Source organism: Littorina saxatilis, linkage group LG17 (genome assembly GCF_037325665.1).
Source record: "Littorina saxatilis isolate snail1 linkage group LG17, US_GU_Lsax_2.0, whole genome shotgun sequence".
NCBI lineage: Eukaryota > Metazoa > Mollusca > Gastropoda > Littorinimorpha > Littorinidae > Littorina > Littorina saxatilis.
Genome location: NC_090261.1, coordinates 31,935,852 through 31,961,002, shown reverse-complemented (window position 1 = coordinate 31,961,002; position 25,151 = coordinate 31,935,852). Strand labels below are relative to the sequence as shown.

The following is a 25,151-nucleotide window of genomic DNA, read 5'->3' as shown; positions in this document are numbered from 1 at the left end:
GGCTGTTTATCCCCGAGTACGCAGTACTAGGGTCCTGCAGACTTTAATTGTGTGTGTGTCTGTCTGTCTGTCTGTCTGTCTGTTCGTCTCGACTTAACAGCTTATTGCTGGGAAACTACTGGGCGCAGTTCGTTCAAAAGTTGATACACTAACTTGATAATAGGTCCGATTGATCGTATTAAAACTTCATAATGTTACCTGGGACCTAAATGCGAAATATTCCACAAAAACGACTCTTAACGGGGGGAGGTTTGGCGGTGGGAGTACAACTGCCGTGCAGCTAATGGAACAGCCAGCTAGCTGGTGCGAATCACGTCCGCCTATGGCCAAAGTGATCCGGGATCGATTCCCGGCATGGGCGGTCTATATTTTTTTTATTTTTTTTTTAAATTCTTGTTTACTATTGTTTATTATGAACGTTTTAATGTTTTATTTCACTCTAATAATTTTTTTAATTGTGTAAAATAAATTTTTTTTTAAATTCTTGTTTACTATTGTTTATTATGAACGTTTTAATGTTTTATTTTACTCTAATAATTTTTTTAATTGTGTAAAATAAAAAAAAAATTATTTTTTTTAAATCCACGTGCACAAGACGAAAGCACGTCCGCCTATGGCCAAAGTGATCCGGGTTCGATTCCCGGCATGGGTGGTCTATTATTTTGTTGTTGTTTTTTTTTGCTTTTTTATTTTTTAATTCTTGTTTACTATTGTTTATTATGAACTTCTTAATGTTTTATTTTACTCCAATAATTTTTTTAATTGTGTAAAATAAAATAAATCTTTTTTTTTTAAATCCACGTGCACAAGACAAAAAATTTCATACTGGGGGAGCGAGCCAGTCTGAAGAGTACTCGGGTCCAGCGCCAGCGTTTTTTATTTTGGGTTGTGACTGATGATAAAACTATTTTTCATTTCCCCCGTAAATTCCGCACACACTGTCACTTAAGATAACTACAGAGTTCAATAATAATCATCACAGACGAGCATTTTCTTCACAGCTGCACGAGGCAAAGGGCAAAAGTCAACAGTGTCTTCAAAGTTTGTCAATAACATAAGTGTCACAGAACAAACGATCAATCCCAATAACATTTCATATGGGTGTTGAACTGTCTCTTAAAACGACTTAGGCACTACCCAAAATTTAAATATGCGAGCAATATTATTTTCACTTTTTTACAAACAAAAGTAGTAGCAAATGACATGTTCTAAACGAATGACAGCCATATGTGTCGAGTGAACCTGTTGTGATGTTGACCGAAACTTAAGTTACAAATCAACAATTTCGTGTGTGTAAATTTATCAACATTCATTTTGTAAAAAAAAGTATCAAAAACCATTTTTCTATGTTTGTCTTTTTCTGTGTTTACTTTATACATGTAAAAGACGGCGCATGCCAAGTAGGTAATCATTTTGAGAAACCGTTTGGTTGTAATAACACTTTTTCCTTCGGATTTGACATTCGTTATTTTCCCAGCTCAAAGCAACACAAGACGTTGTCAAGACTCACATGTTAAGGCTGACATCTCTCAGAACCGGAAAAAAACCGTGTGTGTAAATTTCAAACTGGTAAATCTTAATCAAATGAACTAATTTGGCGACCATTTTACCCCTTTATCATTAAATTTGCTAATGAGAATCAAAAATGAATTAGTATAGTCGTTAAGTGACATTTATTGGAATGCGATTATTGGAAGCAGATAAGGTCGTTTTATAAAACAAGTTGGATTTTTATACCTATCTTGATATTGTAAAATCACATTTAATCAAAATCTGCATTTAGATTAAAACAATAGTCTCCGTGTGTGTGCCAAAGCTTAGGTTACATCTTCCACACGCATCAGGTGTATGTGTATGTGTGTGTGTGTGTGTGTGTGTGTGTGTGGAGCGATTCAGACTAAACTACTGGGTCGATCGTTATGAAATTTGACATGAGAGTTCCTGGGTATGATATCCCCGGACGTTTTTTTTTCTTTTTTTCGATAAATACCTTTGATGACGTCATATCCGGCTTTTTGTAAAAGTTGAGGCGGCACTGTCACACCCTCATTTTTCAATTAAATTGATTGAAATTTTAGCAAATCAATCTTCGACGAAGGCCGGGGTTTGGTATTGCATTTCAGCTTGGTGACATAAAAACTAATGAGTGAGTTTGGTCATTAAAAATCGGAAACTTGTAATTAAAATTATTTTTTTATTAAACGATCCAAAAACAATTTCATCTTATTCTTCGTCATTTTCTGATTACAAAAACATATACATATGTTATATTTGGATTAAAAACAAGCTCTGAAAATTAAAAATATAAAAGTAGGATCAAAATTAAATTTCCGAAATCGATTCAAAAACTATTTCATCTTATTCCTTGTCGGTTCCTGATTCCAAAAACATATAGATATGATATGTTTGGATTAAAAACACGCTCAGAAAGTTAAAACGAAGAGATGTACAGTAAAGCGTGCTATGAAGCACAGCGCAACCGCTGCCGCGCCAAACAGGCTCGTCACTTTCACTGCCTTTTGCACTAGCGGCGGACTACGTTCAGTTTCATTCTGTGAGTTTCACAGCTTGACTAAATGTAGTAATTTCGCCTTACGCGACTTGTTTGTTATTCAGTCAATACTTGACTGAATGATTTACCGAGGGCAGAGGGCGAGGTTAGTCTCCTGATGTGTGTCTGTCTGTTTGATAAAAGCATTTCTCAAAAACTACCAAACGGATTATTCTTAAAAAATATGGTACAGACTTTTTTGATAGCATTTGCTTGAAACGTTATTCCCTGATTTTTGATGGGGCTAATTGATGACGTCATTATCTCCCGTTTGCAAAAGTTAAGGCGGCACTGTCATGGCCAAAGTTTTTCATCAGTTTCATTTTGTTTTTTGCACGGACGAGGTTGTACATAACACAGTATTTTTGTCTTTTCTAAGGCATTGGTCTGCAGTACATGAACAAACACAAATAACATTAACAGTGCGGAGGATCGGTTATAAAGGATGGACACCTCACCCCGTTCTTATTTTCTTTTGAGCCAGTTTGGGTCTTGGCTCTTTTTCGGGGAAGGGTTCGTTTTCAAATATAGAATCGTCTTTCTTCCACAACATTAATCTTAAGTTTACGCAAAAATACATTTCCGTTACAGCGCAGGTTGTATGCTATCCATTTTTTTCTTTTTTACCAGACTGTGGAAGCATTTTCATCCAATTTCCATAATTCTTGCTCCCTATTTCCACAGAACGTTCGCGTGAGAGATCAATTTAGAAATTGCGATCCCCATATACACTGCCGCCCCCCTCCCCCCCCACCCCTATATATAACGGCATGGAATTCAATAAGAAAAGTAACATGGAACTTTTTATTTTATTTTTTTAAACAATTTCAAAAAGAAAAATTGGTGTGTGCAAAAGCCGACATTACGGTTGCCAAGGGATGGCTTTGATCAGATCATAACCAAGAGAAGCAATAATCTAGCAGATTTTGTCATGCTTGCAATAACCTCAGCGAGAAGATGAAACTAGACGCGTTTAATTCTCTTAAACAATATGACTTCTCGAAGTAATGTTTACCGGGCCCAAGGGGGGTTTCGACGTTCGTTTTAATAATTTATATCTCGTGTTTTCTTTTTCCTGCCGTTACTGGTTTTCTGTGAATCAGGTAGATTACATGATGCGGTTCTCCACGATGGAATACCGGTTATAACCGGTTAATGTCGGTTAAAGTCATTATTAACGAAATTGTTAGAAGAGGGCGATGCGGCCTAGAAGAACGAAGTTGCGATATTAGTGAAAATATTCAGGCGTACCAAATGAGACGTCAATCGAAACTGGATTATGGTGGTTGAAGCCGTTCGTATGCTTGTTTTTTTTTGTTGTTTTTTTACTTAAGTGATACATAATTATACCCTAACGACGTGCCGAGTCGCCATCTCTCTTCTCGAATGATTCAAAACATTATTTTGGCAGGGGATTCCTAAATAGAGCAGTGTCTCCATCATTATGTTTTTATGTGAGCGCACAAAGTTTCCTTGACAAGAATATCGTGTTCTTATTTCAAGAAGTGATTCTATTATATTCCAGAACTTCTGAAGTATTGACTCACATGGCACACATTTTGCAATGAATGTGTTGGCAAAGTATCATGACGTTTAGAAACAATTTGCCGGCTAATTACTACAATGTATTTCATTTCATACATTTCCTGTCTTTCTCCGTTCAACCTCCCTCTCCCTGCCCCTCCCTTCTATTGCCCTCTCTCCTTACTTCCTGACATCCAACTGTCTAGATAACTACATGTTTTTCTTTTTCAAACAAGTTATTAGTTAATGTTTTAAGCATGTATCTTTTTTAAGTCGATCTTGAAATAATTAACTTAACTTCAGGCTCGATCGATTTTGAGGTTACTCTTGTAGTTGGAACTCTTACATAATGCATCGAACGCCGATGAATAGAATGATAGCCTACTCATTTACCGCTAGGGTCTGGATAATGAACTTGAACGAAGGGACGGGCAAAAAGTAGAGCAGTTCTGTTTGTTTCTTTTTTTGTGTGTGTGTGCTAACTTATTGTCATTATCATTTCTGAGTTCTGTGAACTTTTAGAAAGTAGGGAAGTGGAACAGAGTAGTACCGAGTCTTTTGGCAATCCGTGAATCCTGTTTGTCTTCTTGTGCAAGTACATGTACGTTTGTGCAGCTGGCGATCCTTATCGGTCGACCCGTGTGTAAAAGCTATTTATTTACTTTGCAGATTATTTGACTTCTTTTTTTTCTTTCTGAACATGGCTTGCACTTTCCTTTTTTGTAGAAAGTTTGGCTGTTATTGCTCTTCTGTGCATATTGGACATTTTGAAGTGGAGGTGGTGCAGTACAACGAGGGACTACATGTACTCGGATGTATGCTCAGTGGGTCGTACGGTATGGAAAGGATGATACCCTACATCAGGGGGGGGGGGGGGGGGCTGTCTCTCTCTCTCTCTCTCTCTCTCTCTCTCTCTCTCTGTCTGTCTGTCTGTGCCTCTGTCTGTCTGTCTGTCTCTCTCTCTCTCTCTGTCTCTGTCTCTGTCTCTGTCTATCTATCTGTCTGTCTGTCTCTCTCTGTCTCTGTCTCTGTCTCTCTCTCTCTCTCTCTCTCTCTCTCTCTCTCTCTCTCTCTCTCTCTCTCTCATTGAAACAGAGAGCTGTAAATGGACTGCTGACAAGACATGAAGTGCCGGTCTGGCTCAAAGAAGATCAGAAGAAAATCAATTTCAGATTACCACAGGAAGGACAAAACGAAAGCCTCTCGAGACAGAAAATGTGTGTAGTGTCTGGCACTGAACAGGGATCTTTTATTTGTATGGCTATGAGGTCATGACAGTGCGAGATGGAGTCTTCAAACACAGGCACTTCAAATGCTTTCATTTTAGACGGGACCAGCATTGAATGGAGATTCTTTTAGTTTAAACAAGGCCAGCATTTTAATTTTTTTTAATTTTATACGAGGCCAGCATTTGGGACTTCGAAATAATATATTTTTGACTAGGTCAGCATTTGGCATTTTAGATTTCTTCATTTTAGACCAGGCCAGCATTTGTCAATTCTTCTTCTTCTTCGTTCATGGGCTGAAATTCCAACGTTCACTCATATTTTTTCACGAGTGGGTTTTTACGTGTATAACCATTTTTACCCCGCCGTTCAGGCAGCCATACGCCGCTTGCGGGGGAAGCATGCTGGGTATTTTCATATTTCTACAACCCACCGAACTCAGTCATGGATTATAGGATCTTTTCTGTGCGCGCTTGTTCTTGTGCCTGCGTGTACACACGAAGGGGGATAAGGCAATTCAGTTTCCATTTTACACCAGGCCAGCATTTGGCGATTTAGATTTATTCATTTTAGACCAGGCCAGACTTTGGCACTTCAGATTCATTATATTTTAGACGAAACCAGCATTAACCATTTAGCATTTCAAAATAATCCATAATCCATAATAGCTGAAGGCAGCATTTATCACTTCAAAATCGTTCATTTAAAACGAGGCCAGCATTATTTTGTTTCACAGTTTTTGGGATTTGCTGACCTTTAGATTTAAAGCTTCATAGTCTTCAGAAACAATTACTTGAAATTCTTTCCTTTCAGACGAGGCCATAATTTTTTTCCAGGTTTATAGGTCACCTTCAGATTAATAAAGCATCAGAGATAGTATTCAAAAACAGGTACTTTACATTCATTCGTTTTAGGCGGGGCCAGCATTTTGCTTTTGTGCTTTTCAGGTTTGGGTTACCTTTAGATGAGGTATTCAGAGAATGAGTGTTCAGAAACAGGTACTTGAAACTGTTTCATTTGTGACCAGACAGGCGCTTCTATTCACCTCTTTGTCTCAATGTCGGGACGGCTAGCACTTGCTTTTCCTCTTCATTTTATTCAAAGTTCTAGTACATCTGGCGATTTCGGAGAAAATGTCATTGATAGCGGCTCATTAGTCTGATGTAAAGTTTCCTTCATTTCGGTAAGCTCTTGTGCGCACATAATCAGACCAAAACTGAAAGAGAGAACATTATTAAAGGCGAAGTCCTTCACATGAAAAAATAAATAAACAAATAAAATAAATAAATAAATGAATAAATAAATAAAAACATGAAGACGAACACACCCTCACTCCCCCGCACAGAAAGTAGCCAGACAGTTGATTTGTGTTATGTGTCCAGGTGGAGGGTTAGCCTTATTCCAGAGCTTGGCCAGATCTGAGATTGTACAGTGTATACACGAGAAGGACTATGACTTTCAGTTTTCGATTTTGGTTTGTTTTCTTGTGCCTGTCGCTTGTATCATTGCTGCCCGTGGGTATCAATCCTAACCCTTTGTGTCAAGGGTCCGTCGGGACCCGGAGATAATAACCACGGAATCATTTCGCCGGCAGTCCATATAATTTTGGGCTGAAAATAATCCACTGTTTTCTTGTTCTCTGAGAGTAACGGTGCCTGTTTCATTGATGTCCCAGGATATTTGTTGATATATGACCGTTTTTTTTTCTCTCTCTGGGTCTCTCTTTGTGACAAAAGATTGCGGATTCTGACTGTCGTTTACTCCAAAGGTGAGTTTCTTTTTAGGGCATGCAAGTCAAAAGGCAGAAAGTCAAACATGATATTAGATTTGTTCAAAGGAAAAATGTTGAATGCCGTAACCGTGCGCCCGCTCGTACACAGTAATTAAGTAAGTGTTTGTGTGTGGATGTCAGACTAAATAATATTTTTCTTTGCAAAGAAACAGCTCGCAGCCTTTCGAAGGGATTTAAGATGCTACACAATTGCTTTTCTGCAGTGTGCTCTTGCAGTGTGTGTATGTGTATGTGTGTGTGTATGTGTATGTGTGTGTGTGTGTGTGTGTGTGTGTGTGTGTGTGTGTGTGTGTGTGTTCGTAGGTGTGTGTGTGTGTGTGTTTTTATGTGTGTGTGTGTGTGTGTGTGTGTACGTTTCGAAGGGATTTAAGATGCTACAAAATTTATTTTATGCAGTGTGCTCTTGCTGTGTGTGTGTGTGTGTGTGTGTGTGTGTGTGTGTGTGTGTGTGTGTGTGTGTGTACGTACGTGTAGTTGTGTGTGTGTGAGTGTGTGTGTGTGTATGTGTGTGTGTGTGTATGTGTGTGTGTGTGTGTGTGTGTGTGACTGTGGGGTACTGCGCTACATGTTTTCTACACAGTCCCTCCACAGTCCCTTTATGTAAGAACTCCTTCAAAACTTTTGAAAGGAAACACAAAAACACACAGCTGAACGGTTGTTCTGAGGACATGCATTGACTTTTCAGTTTTTTTGTGTTTTTTTTTAACGAGGCACTGTCGTAGTTACAACCAGAGATCACGCAACAGACCCTGTACTGTCAAGTAAGAACTGGATCGAGCAGCAGGACAGTTGATTCAGGGGGGAATTGCCGCATGGTTGGAATCACTAATAGTGTGAAAATTAAGTTGAAAGACCACGTACTGTCAGGTTGGAATACGATCAACAGCAAGACAGTTTATTTCGTAGGGCCCAAAAAGCTGCTCTCTTAGAATCACTAATGACGGGAAAATTAAGCTACCCCAGTACAACAGCTGCTGAAAAAACAGTGTTTGGGTCTTGGAGGGGATGACAAAAGTGAAACGGTTTTATGACTTCTGTCAAAAAGGGCTTTGTTGGTGGAAAAGCATTAAATGCGTCTTTGGGCGGGCAGACAATGTGTGGGTGTGAACAATAGCATTGCGAGCTGATAAAAGGTTATCGGTGTAGTCTGTTAAATTATCAGTTCCAAGATAGCTCATTGGAATCAATCATTCAGTCACCACACACCTCTCTCTCTCTCTCTCTCTCTCTCTCTCTCTCTCTCTCTCTGGAGCAATCCAAGTGTAGATGATTTAGTGTTGTCTACTTTGTCGAATTAAACTGAAACCTAGTGACCCCAACGCCTTTCCCCTTGGGTGTTTTATTTTATCTGTTTCCCTATCCCGCGGACAGGAACCTTTTGTATGTATTCGTAAAATGTCTTTCGCTTACATCGCAGATTTTGCACGTCTGCATTTTATTCCCGAACATTATATGCATGGTAAACCTGCACGACTGACGGCTATCCCAATCAGCATGTCACACGCCTGTCTGTTCTCTCTCCCTTGCGATCATTAAACTGTCAAATCTGTGCTGCCATTATTGTTGTCTGCTTTCTTTGCTCAGTCGAATGGCTTGCTTCGGCTTGATTTTATTTGTTCGGTAAAGATACTTTTCTTCCCGCGTACACACACACACACAAAAAACCAACCAAAAAAACCAGTCTGGCTGCTTCCTGAGCAGTTAGAATTACAGTCGTTGCGTTTTCAAATATTAAAAAGGTCGCTTTCGCTCGCGTTTCAATATTAAAAATAAAACTCGTTTAAATATCGACTGACACAGCACGCTATGTATTATTCTCTATTTATCTAGACGGATTCATTTCGCGGATTGACATAGGTGTCAGTTACGAAATTAATTCAGAAAAAAATGGCCACTCTGCACAGAAAGCAACCGGGCGGCTGTACGATTCTGGTGTCTGCACAGAAAGCAACCGGGCGGCTGTACGATTCTGGTGTCTGCACAGAAAGCAACCGGGCGGCTGTACGATTCTGGTGTCTGCACAGAAAGCAACCGGGCGGCTGTACGATTCTGGTGTCTGCACAGAAAGCAACCGGGCGGCTGTACGATTCTGGTGTCTGCACAGAAAGCAACCGGGCGGCTGTACGATTCTGGTGTCTGCACAGAAAGCAACCGGGCGGCTGTACGATTCTGGTGTCTGCACAGAAAGCAACCGGGCGGCTGTACGATTCTGGTGTCTGCACAGAAAGCAACCGGGCGGCTGTACGATTCTGGTGTCTGCACAGAAAGCTACCGGGCGGCTGTACGATTCTGGTGTCTGCACAGAAAGCAACCAGGCGGCTGTACGATTCTGGTGTCTGCACAGAAAGCAACCGGGCGGCTGTACGATTCTGGTGTCTGCACAGAAAGCAACCGGGCGGCTGTACGATTCTGGTGTCTGCACAGAAAGCAACCGGGCGGCTGTACGATTCTGGTGTCTGCACAAGTGGACGGATTCTCTTATTCATGGTAAAAGCCTGGACTCGCGTGATTTACCCAAATTTAATGGTCTCAGGGAAAGTGAAGGTTACTTTGAAAAGCCTTCGACAAATCTGTTCTGCATCACACACCAATAATGCTGTAAAACGTGCACAAATATGACGACGAGGAATCGGGGAAACTCCGAACACTAAAGAGTCAATCCTATTTCTCTATTGACATTGATTTAATTAACGAACATAGTTATGGAGCATGTTCAAGTAAATCGTTGAACGAGCTTATTTATTACGGTAAGAACTGCGAATTTGCTTGACTTCTTCTGGACAAATTCACCAGAACAATTCGTGTAAAGGCTATCGCTGGACAGTCTGGTAGACCGTCTTTTAGTCGTGTCAGCATGACCGCCATGTTACAAACATTTTATTGTGTGCCTAGACAAGACTCATGCGGTACTTGAAGTCCTTTCTGTTTATGGTAAAATGTAAGAATTTATCTACGTTTTTAAAATACGTTTTGGTGAATATTTTTGATATAGCGATACCTGCGACATAACGACACCCTTGGGACCAGCCAAGATTGTCACTAAATAGAATAAGGCCTAATGACAGCTTTTGTTTGGTTAAGAAAATGACAACAAATGTCCTTTAAAGGCACAGTAAGCCTCCCGTAAACCATCACAGATACGGTCAGGCTTTTACACACAGTACAAACACCCTTTCATTTAAACACTCACCGATTGAGAACATCCTAGGTGCCCTCCGTAAAGAGCGAACAATTTTCAAAGAATTTATTTTTGCGTGGTTTATCTTACCCCTGAGCCATCGTGAACCCGTGTGATCCAGTTTCCCTTTTTCACAATGTAGTCGTCAGTTATCCTTATTTGAATGCGACTTGATGTGAGCTTATTTACAATAGCACGTTTTAATGCACGAAACAAACGGCTGTGGTTCACAAGAACTCTAGCGATGGCTTTTGACTGTTGAGAGGAACGGCGATATGCACTGACTGATAAACCGTCGTCTGCTAAGACCATTGCGTGACCCTGCTTCCGGGCTTTTCTTTTTTCAAACTTTCACAACTTCGAATTGCACTGATCTTGTCTTGATGAAAAAAGAATTCTTTTATGATTAAAGAATGTTTGTGTAACAAGCTAGATTTTAAAAGTTAGGTCTAGCGCAAAAACGCACCACGGTCCAAAAACATTCTGATAATCATCGATCCACGGCTGTCGCCAGTTTAAGGGAAGTAACTCATTTTTGACCTGAGTTCAGGATGGGTCCAAAAAGTGTTCGAGACAATCTGCAAAATTAATTCTTTAAAAATTGCTCTTTCTTTACGTAGGGCACCTAGGATGTTCCCGTTTGGTGAGCGTTCAAATGGAAGGGTGTTTGTACTGTGTGTAAAAGCCTGACAGTATCTGTGATGGTTTACGGGAGGCTTACTGTCCGGGCGTGATTGCCGGGATATTCATACCAGCCGTCCAGCACCAAAACGAGGCGCCATTGTTCTTCAGGGCCAAGTCCACGAAAATAAATTCTTTGAAAATTTCTCACGCTCGACAGAAAGCAGCCAGGATGTTCCCGTTCGGTGAGCGTTTAAATGGAAGTATGCTTGTACTGTATGTAGACGCTCGGGGAGCTCTGTGATGGTTTACGGGAGGCTTACTGTGCCTTTAATTTGCAGGTGTCCTGTCACCAGAGCGGGCATTAATCGCGACTATACTTGAATATAAAAATTCGTTCATAGGACCATGGCTTACTCTTTATGCAGGTGTTATTCCCAGACCCAGAGGACACTGGGTCATTTTGACCTGTATGAAAACTAAGCACAGGCCCAAATGCCCCGATTTTGTCCGTTGAGTAGGATGATTGATGGTCAGAATATGCCCTATACGCCGAAACAACCGGACGGTCGACCGAGGAGGGTCAGAGCAGTGCGTCCGGTCAAAAAAGTATGTGTCATTGAGGCTTGCGAAAAACACTGTTTATGTACACCACACAGGAAGAACGCTAGTTATTTTGTGCGGTTCAGAGTACTCATGAAATACCAGTGATTGGTCCCGCAGTGGGGCACTGCGGTTATGAAATTAAAGGCCCCTCCTGTTTTTGGAACCGCAGGAGCTTTCTAGTTTGCTGTTAGGTAGATTTTTGGTTCCTCTTTCCTGTCATGCTCTCTTTTTCTTCATGAATTCTTTTCTTTTTTCTGCCTTCTTGCTCATTCACCTGTATTTTTTCCAAAAATCCCTTCTCTTGCCGCTTGTCTCGCGATTCATGTATAGTTTAATCTGTTAGTGTTCTGATGTAAGTCCAGCAGTAGATAGGTTAAGCCTATTTTAACATACTGGAAACTGGTAATCTTCCAGTAGGTATTAATTTAGTTTTACTAAAGCCTGCTGGGACACAAGTAATGGGTTAGTGCATTTGTAAACAGGAATCGCTTGACAAGTGGCCCCCTTCATCCCCCCCTTCCTCGTCCTGATATGGCTCTGCGTAGTCGGCTGGACGTTAAGCAACAAATAAACAAACAAACCAGTGATTGGGGAGATGAAGTCGTAGGAACAATGGAGAGGAAGCTGAAAGGGAATGTGACATCCTTTATGAACGGTGGATAAAGCCATAACTCCCAGGGAGGTATGCGCAGAGAGGATCACAATGATAACGACTGTATGGTCTGTAAGACGTCATCAAACGCGTTTTCGACAGATTTAATGATTTCATAGAAAGCAGAAAGACTTTTTTTGTATCTTTCATTGAAACTTTAAACTTAGGTTTGAAGAAGGACACGGAAACAAAGAGGACATTTCCGAAACTCTGATTATAACAGACTTGTCAGTAATAGTTTCTGTATCTGTCAGGAATGCTACAGAGGGAGAAAAAACACCACTCAGAAGAGGAGACAAAATACTTCATACAAAGCAGATGAAGCCAGAACTTCCAATTGGGTAGTCTGAAAGATAATCATAATGATTGGACTGGATTGGTAAGCAGTACGTCATACAACGCGTTTCCAGAAAACCAGTGACTTTTTTGGAAGATTTTTCCACCGTCTGTGTGAAAGAACATCAGATCACATAAGAACTTATTTCCTGCGATTCACGATTCTTATAAAACAAAGAACTTGCCAGGGTAAACTCCATTGTTGAGAGTGATCAAGAAAAAAGCGTAAAAACAGATGAAATCCATTGTAAAAGATTAATAAGACCCGAGTTTCCGATGCACTTAGCGCGCAAGAATTCATTATTTCCAGTAATAGTTTCTGTATCTGTCAGGAATGCTACAGAGGGAGAAAAAACACCACTCAGAAGAGGAGACAAAATACTTCATACAAAGCAGATGAAGCCAGAACTTCCAATTGGGTAGTCTGAAAGATAATCATAATGATTGGACTGGATTGGTAAGCAGTACGTCATACAACGCGTTTCCAGAAAACCAGTGACTTTTTTGGAAGATTTTTCCACCGTCTGTGTGAAAGAACATCAGATCACATAAGAACTTATTTCCTGCGATTCACGATTCTTATAAAACAAAGAACTTGCCAGGGTAAACTCCATTGTTGAGAGCGATCAAGAAAAAAGCGTAAAAACAGATGAAAGCCATTGTAAAAGATTAATAAGACCCGAGTTTCCGATGCACTTAGCGCGCAAGAATTCATTATTTCCTGGAAAGAATGGCGAAAGCTTTAATACATCGTTTTATCAATACTTTCAGCCCTGCGTTTGATGTAGGGACATAAAAAAGACATCTCTGCAAATGACTTTGCTGATCAAAGACAAGGGATTGGGCAATATTAGTTTATTGTTATACACACAAGAAGTGTTCAAAAGAAATGCAAAAGAGTAAATGAAATCCGTAATAAATTAAAAAAAAGACAAAGACAAAAAGGACGCACGAACGAAGCCAGAAATCCCAAAGGGGTTGGCGGAGAAAGAATTGCAATGATTACCTCAAAATAGAATTTGTCTGTCTGTCTGACTGACTGTAAGTTGGTGTGTCGAATACCATAAACACGTATTTCTGAAAGAATCGGTGATTTGCTTGGAGCCGAAAAGACGATTTTGCAGCGGTCTTCAGCACTCCAGAATGTTTAAACAGAAAAAGGCCTTCTTACTTCTGCAGCAAAACATATTTATGAAGGACAAGGGATTTGGCTTCTGTCCTTGTTGCCCATGGCCGAGGGAAAGCCGGAAGAAGAGAAGAAAATCATTGTGAAAAATGAATAAGACCGGAATTTCCGATGTAATAAGCGGAGAATGAATCACAATGATTATGACAAGATGGTCTGGAGAAAGCCACCATATATACAATTTCTAGAAGATGAAAGTAAATACGATTGGAAGAGGAAGGGCGACAGAAAAAGGAACGGGGTTGCACCGCAGGTTAAGCCCCTTATTTTATCTGAATCAGCGATTTGGGGCGGAAGCAGGAACGAACAAATAAGCCAATTTTGCATCGCTGGCGGAAAGCCTGTCTTCTCATAAAACTTTTTGACATTCCGTCTTCACCCTGACGATCGTGAACGGGGAAGGCGTCAGCGAGGCGTTCTTTCTCTAATCGCGCTGTGAAGTGCCTTCTGTCTGCGTTAATTAGCGTTCATTAGCACCGCCTGTGCACCAGGCATTGTGTGGTGCACGTGCTTATCTCGGAAGGATGGATTGCATGCACTGTGCGGCGGCGGCGGCGGCGGCGGCGGCGGCGGATGGTGCTAGGCCAGAAAGCCTGGGATCAATGAGGGCTTTCCCCCCTCGCGATAATTCCTGGCAATTGTGTGAGAAAAATCCCAAGGGTGTGCGCCCAGCAGCACATGTGTGCATTGTTGTCTTCGGGTCGATTTACCCCAGAAACAGCTCTGTCACGCAAAGGGGTGGAGGGGTTAGGGAAAGGGGGGGGGGGGGGGGGGTTAGAGTCTGTGTGTGAGGGTGAGGGAGGGGGAGGGGGAGGCGTATTCACATCCGAGTGAAAAACGAGAGCATGTCATGTATGATGTGTCTGTAGTTTTAAAACAAGTGCCAGTGGTACTGGTGCATGTGTACCAGGGATGCTGCATTTCAGGAACGATTCGTAGCCACTGTCAAACATAATTTGGATAATGTGTGATCTTGTAATATTGAACCGTGCTATCAAATGCAACAGAGATACACGAACCTCGAAGGCCAAGGACTGTGGCGGTCAATCTCTTTCTTTCTGTGTGTGTGTGTGTGTGTGTGTGTGTGTGTGTGTGTGTGTGTGTGTGCTCAGAATAGGGGTCACCTTTGGAGAAGCTGTAAGAAATGAATGTTCTTTCCTCCCCCCTTTTACGTAGCCTGGTGCAGTTATCTAAACATGTTTCAACGATTATTCCTACATTTCAACCGCCAGTCACAAAAATCGCGCTCTCTAGAAACGAAAGATCACGAACAGATTAAAGACTGTATAATGAATGGGGCTTGCGCCGCGATGAGGGATACCAGAAATGGAGCTGTCTTTGGCGTTATGCATACACGCGTCTGAACCACTGGGGCTGTTGCGTGGATGCCAAATTGATATTTCATGCACAATAGACAACGGGGAGAGAAAGCCGCAGCCTATTGGTTATTCGTGCTCTTGGTCTTATCTTGGCATACACACATGCATTATTTGTAAGACTGCACACACATGTAACAAAAAAAACCACAGGATTATACGTTTGTCTCCTGGTTGTGCGTTGTTCAAGTGGAAAGGGGTGTCTTGGCAGTCTGCATAATTCAATAAGAATTGTATATTTTTGGCGCAAAAAGGCACATTTCCCAAAAGCACAGAATGCATTTTTCAGACATGCTGACGTCCCAGCAAGCTCAGTGCTGGACGGTATCTGAATGCGACATGGGGTGTACGACAATGGAAAAGTATTGTAGCTTGTGGCTCTTGAACGTGTGCTTTACTACTGCCAAACTTTGATTGTGTTCACCACACGAACTTGGAATAGTAAATAAGTTTAATGTGTACTTTTTTCTGCGATTCTATTATATGCTATTGCTGATGTATTCCCCCAAGGGTTTGTTTCGTTTTTAACACTATTGTGTTTTTGTGTCTTTCTTGTTCTGTCGGGGAGAAGTTCTGCAAACAGTCATGCCTCATGAAAAATGCATGAGGTTTATTTGTATTTCAGTCTTAACTGCACCTGCCGGAAGCAGAAGGCGTGTTCGTGAACAGTTCTGCAGCTGATGCAGCACATATATAATTGGAGAAATGTCAACATGTTGATTTAAAAAAAACTCTATGCGTGCCGGGCTGGTTTGGGGTGCAAAAACTGAAAAAGCATGAAGAGCTTTGCTAGAACAGTGATACCTGTCTGCAGAGTACACTCAAATGTTCCTCTCTGTTGCAGGTGTCAGTCCGTTACATCGAGAACGATACTTAGGTTGATAGACTAGTTATGTGGAGTGTATGCCGCACAGTTTCTGTCCCTTTGTAGTTTGATAACGTTGTATATTATTGAAATAGACATGCTGCGGTTTTATGTGGCGTGCTGTTCAAGTGCTTACCAGCGATATTATTTTAGTGTGATGCATAATGTTTCTCGCATTTGAGTGCGATGCATTATGTTTTCTCACATTTACGTTCAAGCTGATACCTGGATACAGGCTTCAGAATAGTGCACCAGCTGGACCATTTGTGTCTTCGTCAGAACTGCTGAACAGCTGTTATTCGGTGAGATTCGGTTGCAATATGCAGTAAAGTGGTACTTCATTGCAGACGTGTGCTTGTGATAGATCAAGTGAGCTCGTATTGAATCAGAAGTTTTGAGCGGAAACAAGCTATAGATTTTACACTTGCATTCCATGTTTTCCTCAGTGAACAGCTGCCAGTGGGTAACAATCATTTGACACGTATTTGACAAGCCGTTGTCAAACTTCTGATGTTGCATTACATGCGGGAGCTGTTCATTTGTGACACAACTCGACGGGCTATGGTACTTCCTCTTGATCTGAAGCCATTTTGCCACACTGACGGTATAGAACATATGCCAGACGTCAACCGTTCAGTGGCTTAGGACAGAGACACCTACGTTAGACAAATTCAGTGATCGTTTATGGTTCGTTTAAGACGCAAGGCACCTCTCAACCAAATTAGTGTCTATGATCTATGACTGTTGTTATGGACTGATTAGTGTCAATGAAATGATTTGGTGTGGTGAAAGTAAGGTTTATTTTCTTGCAATGCATTTATGTGCGATCGTCATCGAAGTGCTTGTGTTCGATTGCCGTCGGTACAGAACTGCGACACAAGCCTACGTGGCACAGGGTTTCAGAGTGTCTGTACCAACAGCTTTTTTTTCTGGGCACTTATTATTTGCACACAGCTCTGACTTGCTTCGGTACAAAAGCCAAGACACATGCAGAACATGAAAAGGGGCGGCCCAGAACAGCATGCAATTTCCGCCAACAGTCTTTGAATAAGCCATGCCGTTTCCCCCGCGAACAATTGGGGCTCGCTGTTAAGAGTGGTTTTGTGACAAAAACGGATTGTTAGAAAGTTGTTTGTTTTTGTGTGTTCTCAGTGTTGCACGACCTTCCATTGAGACGCACACTTCATTTTAAATTACTTTTATTGCTCTGCTTTGAAGACGCTTCGAGTTTGTAACTACTGATCTCTCTCTCTCTCTCTCTCTCTCTCTCTCTCTCTCTCTGTCTGTCTGTCTCTCTCTGTCTGTCTCTCTCTGTCTCTCTCTCTCCGCTCTCTGTCTCTGTATGTCTTTCTCTCTCTCTGTCTCTCTCTCTCTCTCTCTCTCCAAGTTTAAGTAGCTACTGATTTCTCTCTCTCTCTCTCTCTCTCTCTCTCTCTCTCTCTCTCTCCGTATCTGTCTCTCTCTGTCTCTCTCTCTCTCTCCAAGTTTAAGTAGCTACTGATTTCTCTCTCTCTCTCTCTCTCTCTCTCTCTCTCTCTCTCCGTATCTGTCTCTCTCTGTCTCTCTCTGTCTCTGTCTCTCTCTCTCTCTCTCTCCAAGTTTAAGTAGCTACTGATTTCTCTCTCTCTCTCTCTCTCTCTCTCTCTCTCTCTCTCTGTCTCTGTCTCTGTCTCTGTCTCTCTCTCCAAGTTGAAGTAGCTACTGATCTCTCTCTCTCTCTCTCTCTCTCTCTCTCTCTCTCTCTCTCCAAGTTGAAGTAGCTACTGATTTATCTCTCTCTCTCTCTCTCTCTCTCTCTCTCTCTCTCTCTCTCTCTCTCTCTCTCTCTCTCTCTTGACGTTGAAATAGCTAGTGATCTCTCTCTCTCTCTCTCTCTCTCTCTCTCTCTCTCTCTCTCTCTCTCTCTCTCTCTCTCTCTCTGTCGAGGTCGAAGGAGCCCAATTAGGATCGTATCTGACTAAATTTTTCACACATCCTTTTCCCCTTTGCGTGCGTGCAGGTCGTACAAGCTACACAGCAGAGCTGATGAGGCAGCATGAGACTACTGCTGGAGGATCCCCACCGGCTGTGCAACTGCAAGCGCATTGCCACGCGAGGTCGCAAGTGAACGCTTCGGACTGTCTTCATTATTGATTGGGCCCACATCTGAGGAAGGTAGGGCTAAGCTTAGTTTTGCTTCTTCTGTTGTTGTTGAGATTTTCTTGTTGCTTGTGATAATTATGATGTAGCATTAGTTTTGTAGTATCGCTTTGTTGCTGATTCTTATTCTGAGTTGTTGACTTGTTTATGGATTTCCACATATATGTCTGAGGTTGGTTGGGTGGGTGGGTTTTTTGTTTGGGGGGGGGGGAGGGGGCGCGCTAGAGAGAAGAGAGAGAGAGAGAGAGAGAGAGAGAGAGAGAGAGAGAGAGAGAGAGAGAGAGTGTTAGTTTGTTTTGTCATGTGCCTGGTTACAAACACTCGAAATACTCTCTGTGTTCAATATGTCAAAGCGTATCCATTTCATTTTATAAGCTATTCTGTATCATGCTATTTGATTATGAGTTCACATACTTCCCTCATTAGCATTCGGCACACATGCTGGTCTTAACATTATGCATATCTTCTTCTTCTGCGTTCGTGGGCTGAAACTCCCATGTACACTCGTGTTTTTTTTGCACGAGTGGAATTTTACGTGTATGACCGTTTTTTACCCCGCCATTTAGGCAGCCATACGCCGTTTTCGGAGGAAGCATGCTGGGTATTTTCGTGTTTCTATAACCCACCGAACTCTGACATGGACTACAGGATCTTTTTCGTGCGCACTTGGTCTTGTGCTTCCGTGTACACACGGGGGTGTTCGGACACCGAGGAGAGTCTGCACACAAAGTTGACTCTGAGAAATAAATCTCTCGCCGAACGTGGGGACGAACTCACGCTGACAGCGGCCAACTGGATACAAATCCAGCGCGCTACCGACTGAGCTACATCCCCGCCCACATTATGCATAATATATGAGGAGCAACTTTCTGAAACATTGATGCACCAGTATTGCACCTGTCTGTCTGTTGGTCTGGCTGTCCCTCTGTCTCTGTCTCTGTCTCTCTGTCTCTCTCTCTGTCTCTCTCTCTCTCTCTCTCTCTCTCTCTCTCTCTCTCTCTCTCTCTCTCTCTCTCTCTCTCTCTCTCTCTCTCTCTCTGTCGCTCCCCACCACCCTCACCCCCACACACAGTCTACTCTGTCTCTCTCCCTGCCTTCTCCTTTTTCCAGTTCGACTCCCTTATTTTGTGCACCTGATTTCCTTCGCCATTTTCCAATTTATCTTGTCGCTTGCACTCTTGTTTTGCAGTTTTATTGCATGGGGTCAATGCAAAAAAAGTACAGGTGCATGGAGATTACCATCATTATAAAAGGAGATTGTCTGCACAGCAGCCCCTTGAAGAAGAAAAAAAGAGCAAAAAACAAAGCACACATTTATTGCAAAGAGGAGAAAAAAAAGAGCAAAAGACATAGCACACATTTATTGCATGTTGCTGTCCTACTGGCAGGGTTGACACTGACACACAGGCAGACACAGACACACACACTTGTGTTTGTTATTTCCCCCCAATTTTATTATTTTATTGTCCCATTGCTTGGAAATTCGCTTCCTCCCCTTGGAAAGCTAGGACCAACATGGTTCCAGTACCCAGGTGTGTGCCTATGTACTGTTTAAGTGTGATCAGCCACTAGCACTTTTGAGAGAGTGGTTGACGTCTCTTACATACCACAGCAATGACATGGGGTGGGACATGGATACTGTCTCATAAAGTTGACCGGTGTCCCTCCCAGCCTGGATTAGAACTTGCGACCCATGGACCAAGCATCCAGTGCTCTACCAACTGTGCTACCTGGTCCCCCAAAACACACACATACATACACATAAGCACACATACACGCACACACACACAAGGCAAAATTGCGAATGACTAAACACATGTACTTACTCAGTATTACAAACTTTTGCCATCAGGCAGTAGGTACTGTGTGCCAAAATTGAGGACTATAAGGGCTAAGCTGAGTTTTAAACCATCTTCAATTACAGTCTTCAACAAACAGTAAATTTTCCTTTCTGTGATCCTAATGCGCTGTTTAAATTTTGATTGTATGAATGTGTTTTCTCTTGTTGTAGTAGATTTTAAGAGGGATTGAATTTGATTCTATGTGAATGAATCTTTGACATCTTTGCGTGAGAGTGTTTGTATGCAGTGAGGTGTTAACTCCATAATCTTTTTAAACCTTAGAACATGTATTCTTCGTCTTCTGCGTTCGTGGGCTGAAACTCCCACATACACTCGTGTTTTTTGCACGAGTGGAATTTTACGTGTATGACCGGTTTTTACCCCGCCGTTTAGGCAGCCATACGCCGCTTTCGGAGGAAGCATGCTGGGTATTTTCGTGTTTCTATAACCCACCGAACTCTGACATGGATTACAGGATCTTTTTCGTGCGCACTTGGTCTTGTGCTTGCGTGTACACACGGGGGTGTTCGGACACCGAGGAGAGTCTGCACACAAAGTTGACTCTGAGAAATAAATCTCTCGCCAAACGTGGGGACGAACTCACGCTGACAGCGGCCAACTGGATACAAATCCAGCGCGCTACTGACTGAGCTACATCCCCGCCCCAGAACATGTATTTAAATGCTTGTAATCTTGTAGTGTTGTGTTTGTCATTTGATGCACCATCACTGTTATTTCTTGTGCTATTGATAATAAAGTTAACTTGATTTTTATTGAATTCAATTTGATGTCAGCTTCACAGCTGTTCAAGTACATGTACTAGCAAACTTTATGCCTGGCATTAACTATCCTCCAAATGGGGTTAAATGTTATGAATTAGCTGCTGTTGTAACTGCCATCCAACTTTCAGTGACCTGTTATATAACTGGTGGGGAAGAAAACAAATTGTGTGTATGTGTGTGTGCATGTGTGCATGCGTGTGTGTGTCGCGTATGTGCGTGCGTGCATAGAGACACAAATAACTGAGACACATGTGTTCCATTGGATTCTTTATTTTTTTCTGAATCCCAAACTATGTAAATATGTTATATGTGAATTGATATTAAGCTCAAGAGCAACACAAATCTGTTTTATGCAGGTCCCCTGTGTACAATTGTCTTAGCCGACTGGTTTTGGTCAGCCAGGACTCGGTCTGGGTTTTCTAGTTTGGTTTTGATGTTTAGGCCAACACTCACAGATTGACTATATATTTTGATATTGCTTTACACAACGTTTTTTAAATTTTTATGGTGGACCTTTTGAAGATTATTTGAACCTTTACAGTAGAACGGTTTCCAGCCGTACTGTTCTTATTTCTACAGATTAATGATGAAGGTATGGCAGGTGATCAACGGCTTGCTGGTCGATGTCTGTGATGGCAGCTGGCTTTCAGAACTTGAACCAGTGTGATCGCATGTGTCTCCGTGCTATTGCCCTTCATCAGACCTTGAACCTTCTTGGCAGAGTGATGCCAAATAATCACCAATATTATGTTCTTATTTCTACAAGTGGGTGATGAAGAGCTGACAGGGGATCGTTGGCCTGCTAATATATATGATGGCAGCTGCCTTTCAGAACTTGAACACGTTTGAACTGACACATGTGTCAATTCAATGTGGCCTTCCTTGAGCCTTCTTGACAGAGTCAGATTCCAATTTGCAAGAACATATTCTTATTTCTACAGTTGGGGATAAAGATGGCAGATGATCAGTGGCTTGCCGGTATTGATGATGGCAGCTGCCTTTCAGAACTCCTGTATATATCTTGTTACAATGACCCTTTAAACCTTGAACCTTCTCAGCAGAGTGACGCGGGGTAATCTGCAATATGATATTCTTATTTCTGCAGGTTGGTGATGAAGCGCTGGCCTACTTATATTTTAGAATTTATGATGGCAGCAGCTTTCACCACTTGAGCCCATTTAAACACATGTGTCTTCATACTATGGCCCTTCAGATCTTGAAACTTCTCAGCAAAGTGAGGTGAGATAATCCTCAATATATATATATATAATATTCTTATTTCTGCAGGTTGGCAATAAAGAGCTGGTACTAGATGACCAGCAGCCAGGGCTGAGGTACACTAGAAAGTGACCACCCCAACAGGAAACCCGCAGTCTTGGATTGGTTGAAATTGATATTTGTTGTGATTTCAACCAATCAGACCCTGCAGTTTGTTTTCTCTCGTTTGGATGGCACCCACTTTTGGTCCGTGCACCTCAGCCCTGCATGTTTTTACTTAAAATGGAAGCTGGCACTCAGAAATCAGTTCAAACCAATTTGAAGGCATGACTGTCTTGTGTTCTTGTTCTACTGTGGCCCTTCAAGGCCTTGGACCTTCTTGGCTGAGGGAATCCAGATACCCAGCAACATAAATAAAAGTAATACTTTTTATTCCAGCAAGACCCATGAAAGTAATTTTTTTTCTTTTATTCCAGCAACACAAATGAAGTAATACTTTTTATTCCAGTAAGACAAATGAAAGGTATATTTTCTATACCAGGAAGACAAATGAAAGTTATATTTGCTTTTTAGTGCTTTTAGTTATGCGCTATAGAAATCTTCTTAATAAATAAATATTTGTTTCCCCAGCAAGGAAAATGAAAGTAATATTTTTTATTCCAGCAAGACAAATGAAAGTAATATTTTTATTTATTCCAGCAAGACAAATAAAAGTCATATTTTTTATTCCAGCAAGACAAATGAAAGTAATATTTTTTATTCCTGCACAGGTTGGTGATGAAGAGCTGGCAGTTGATCGGCGGGCTGCTGGTGACATGGCTGATGCTGATGATGTACATGTCCACCAACCTGATGGGGTCGGGGGAAGGCCCCTCCTCACGTGTGGAGCGACAGCTGCGCCGTGCCATGGAGGAGCTGGAACTGCTCCACTCCCAGAACGTGGAGCTACAGAGTCTGGCTTCTGAACTCAAGTGAGTGGTTGTGGTGTGTGGGTGTGTGAGAGAGGGAGGGGGTTGGGGGAGCTGCTTCATCCCAGAACATGGAGTGGTTGTGGTGTGTGGGTGTGTGAGAGAGGGAGGGGGTTGGGGGAGCTGCTTCATCCCAGAACGTGGAGTGGTTGTGGTGTGTGGGGGGGGGGGGGGGGAGGGGGTGCATGTGTGTTTGTGTGTGGGGATGTGTGTTTATGTGTGTGTGAGTGTGTGTGTGTGCTTGCTTGTGTGTGTGTGCTTGCTTATATGTGTGTGTGTATGTGCATATGTGTTTGATCCCCCTTTATAGTATAGTTAGGAGAAGTGAAACAATTACAGGGGGGAGGGGGGGGGGGTAAGGAGAGCAATGATTGGTTGATTGGTTTACTACCCATTCTTAGTTAAAAATAGTGTTTATCTATCTAGCTTTGTTGGTTCTTTCTTAATGTTATGAATTATGGAAGCTATTCTCAGATTTCTTCTTGTTATTCTTCACTGTTGTACAGGATGCTATGGAGTCAATCCCTATGTGTGGGCAAGTTGCTACTGGAGAGTTATTTTAAGTTGTTTGAACATGTTCAGTTCTGTTCATTTGAAAGTTACATTTTTTTCCTCATTTCAGTTCTTTTAATGCAGTGTTTGCAGTGCAAAATACACTAGGTTGTGATAAAAACAAAGCAAAAAAACAAACAAAACTTTCTGTGGGGCTAATTTATGGTCTATAGCATGATACATATTTTTATAAAGACGCCTATGAAGGATACTATTTGAACAACAATGACAATTATTACAAACAAAATGTGTTTATTTGTTTGTTAATGCTTTTTGGCTCACGTAAGTGTAGCCTATGCGATCGTAACTTTGTCTGTCTGTGCGTTTGTGCGTGTGTGTGTGTGTGTGTTTGTGCGTGCGTGTGTGTGTATGTCTGTGGTAGAAACTCTAACATTTGAAGACGTCACATTACATTGACGTCACATTATGACGTAAGAGGGTTAGACGTCACGCGAAGGAAGTACTGAAAGTCTCGGTCATTATTATTTTGAGCGCGCCGAGACTAGTTGGCAGTCGTGTCCTGTAAGTAGGCTACATGCAGACAGACAGATCTAGATCTAGTGTCTCGCTTTCTTGCACAGTTTCACCTATGCTCTTTCTGTGTGTGTGTGTGTGTGTGTGTGTGTGTGTGTGTGTGACGGAGTGATTGAGTTTGTGTTACTGTTTGTCGATTTCTTACGTGAGCCTTGAAGGCTTCGCCTCTTGTTGTTTTTGTTGTTGTTATTTCTCATGCACTAATGTCATTTTTTCACAGTACAGGAGATTATTTTAATTGCGACCTCTAGAGTTTTCGTGCTAGTGTTGGAACGCATGGTTATTGATATGGGCATCATGATTTGCAGATATTTAGTCATGCTTCTATATATGACTGTATTTGTCTTTGGCTGTGCATGAACCTGAGAGAGAGAGAAAGAGATAGACAGGCAGAGAGAGAGACCGAGAGAGAGAGAGAGAGAGTGTGTGTGTGTGTGTGTGTGTGTGTGTGTGTGTGTGTGTGTAGACATGCACATCTGCAGGGTAACACAGTACAGCCATCTTTAAAGTCGTCCTGTTTTAAGACCACCTACCTGTTAAGACCACCTACCTGTTAAGACCACCTACCTGTGAAGACCACCTACCTGTTAAGACCACCTACCTGTTAAGACCTTAGTTTTCCAGATTTTCTGTTAGTTACAGATCTGTAAATCTACCTCCATTTGAAGGCTCTTTCTCTGACAAGACCTGATTTTGCCAAATTTCTTGAGGTCTTTAGAAAAGGAGGGGGAGGCTGTGTATGTGCTTCATGCCTGCTGAGTGTGTACAAATCTCCATATGAGCTGCAGGTGTCAGATTTTTTTTAACAGAAGCAAAAAGCCGTAATTTGACCACATGCGTAATGTCTACCCTCAGGCAGCTGCAAGGGACAGGGGCCCAGGGGGAGATAATCCAGAGGCTGCAGAGTCGACTGCAAAAGGCAACCGAGGATCTGGAAAAACTCTCCAACAAACAGCTGTTGGGTAAGATGATTGCCGTGTTGTTTATTTTCATTGCATCTGCCATTGTTGCTTGTAATTGTTTTCATTGTCCATATTCTCAGCTGAAATTTTACAGCGAATTGATTTGTTTTGTTCTCGTTGTTATTACTTTGCTTGTTATTTAATCATTCTTTTCTTCAATAGACTTTTAAGAGGACATTACGAGACAGATTATTGTTACTTTTATTAGTGGGGGGGGGGGGGGGGGGGGGGGGGGGGGGGGT

The 25,151-nt window shown here is 41.9% G+C and overlaps 1 protein-coding gene across 2 annotated transcripts in view; it reads left to right on the top strand.

Moving 5' to 3' along the window:
• Window positions 1-25,151, top strand: part of LOC138953094 (alpha-(1,6)-fucosyltransferase-like) — a 68,215-nt gene that overhangs the window by 35,538 nt on the left and 7,526 nt on the right. For both annotated transcript variants that reach the window (XM_070324875.1, XM_070324876.1), the window contains exons 2-4: window positions 17,913-18,067; window positions 22,664-22,864; window positions 24,803-24,909. In XM_070324875.1, coding sequence (XP_070180976.1) covers window positions 22,671-22,864; window positions 24,803-24,909 — 301 coding nt within the window. In that variant the 5' untranslated portion in view covers window positions 17,913-18,067; window positions 22,664-22,670. The remainder of the gene's footprint in view (window positions 1-17,912; window positions 18,068-22,663; window positions 22,865-24,802; window positions 24,910-25,151) is intronic.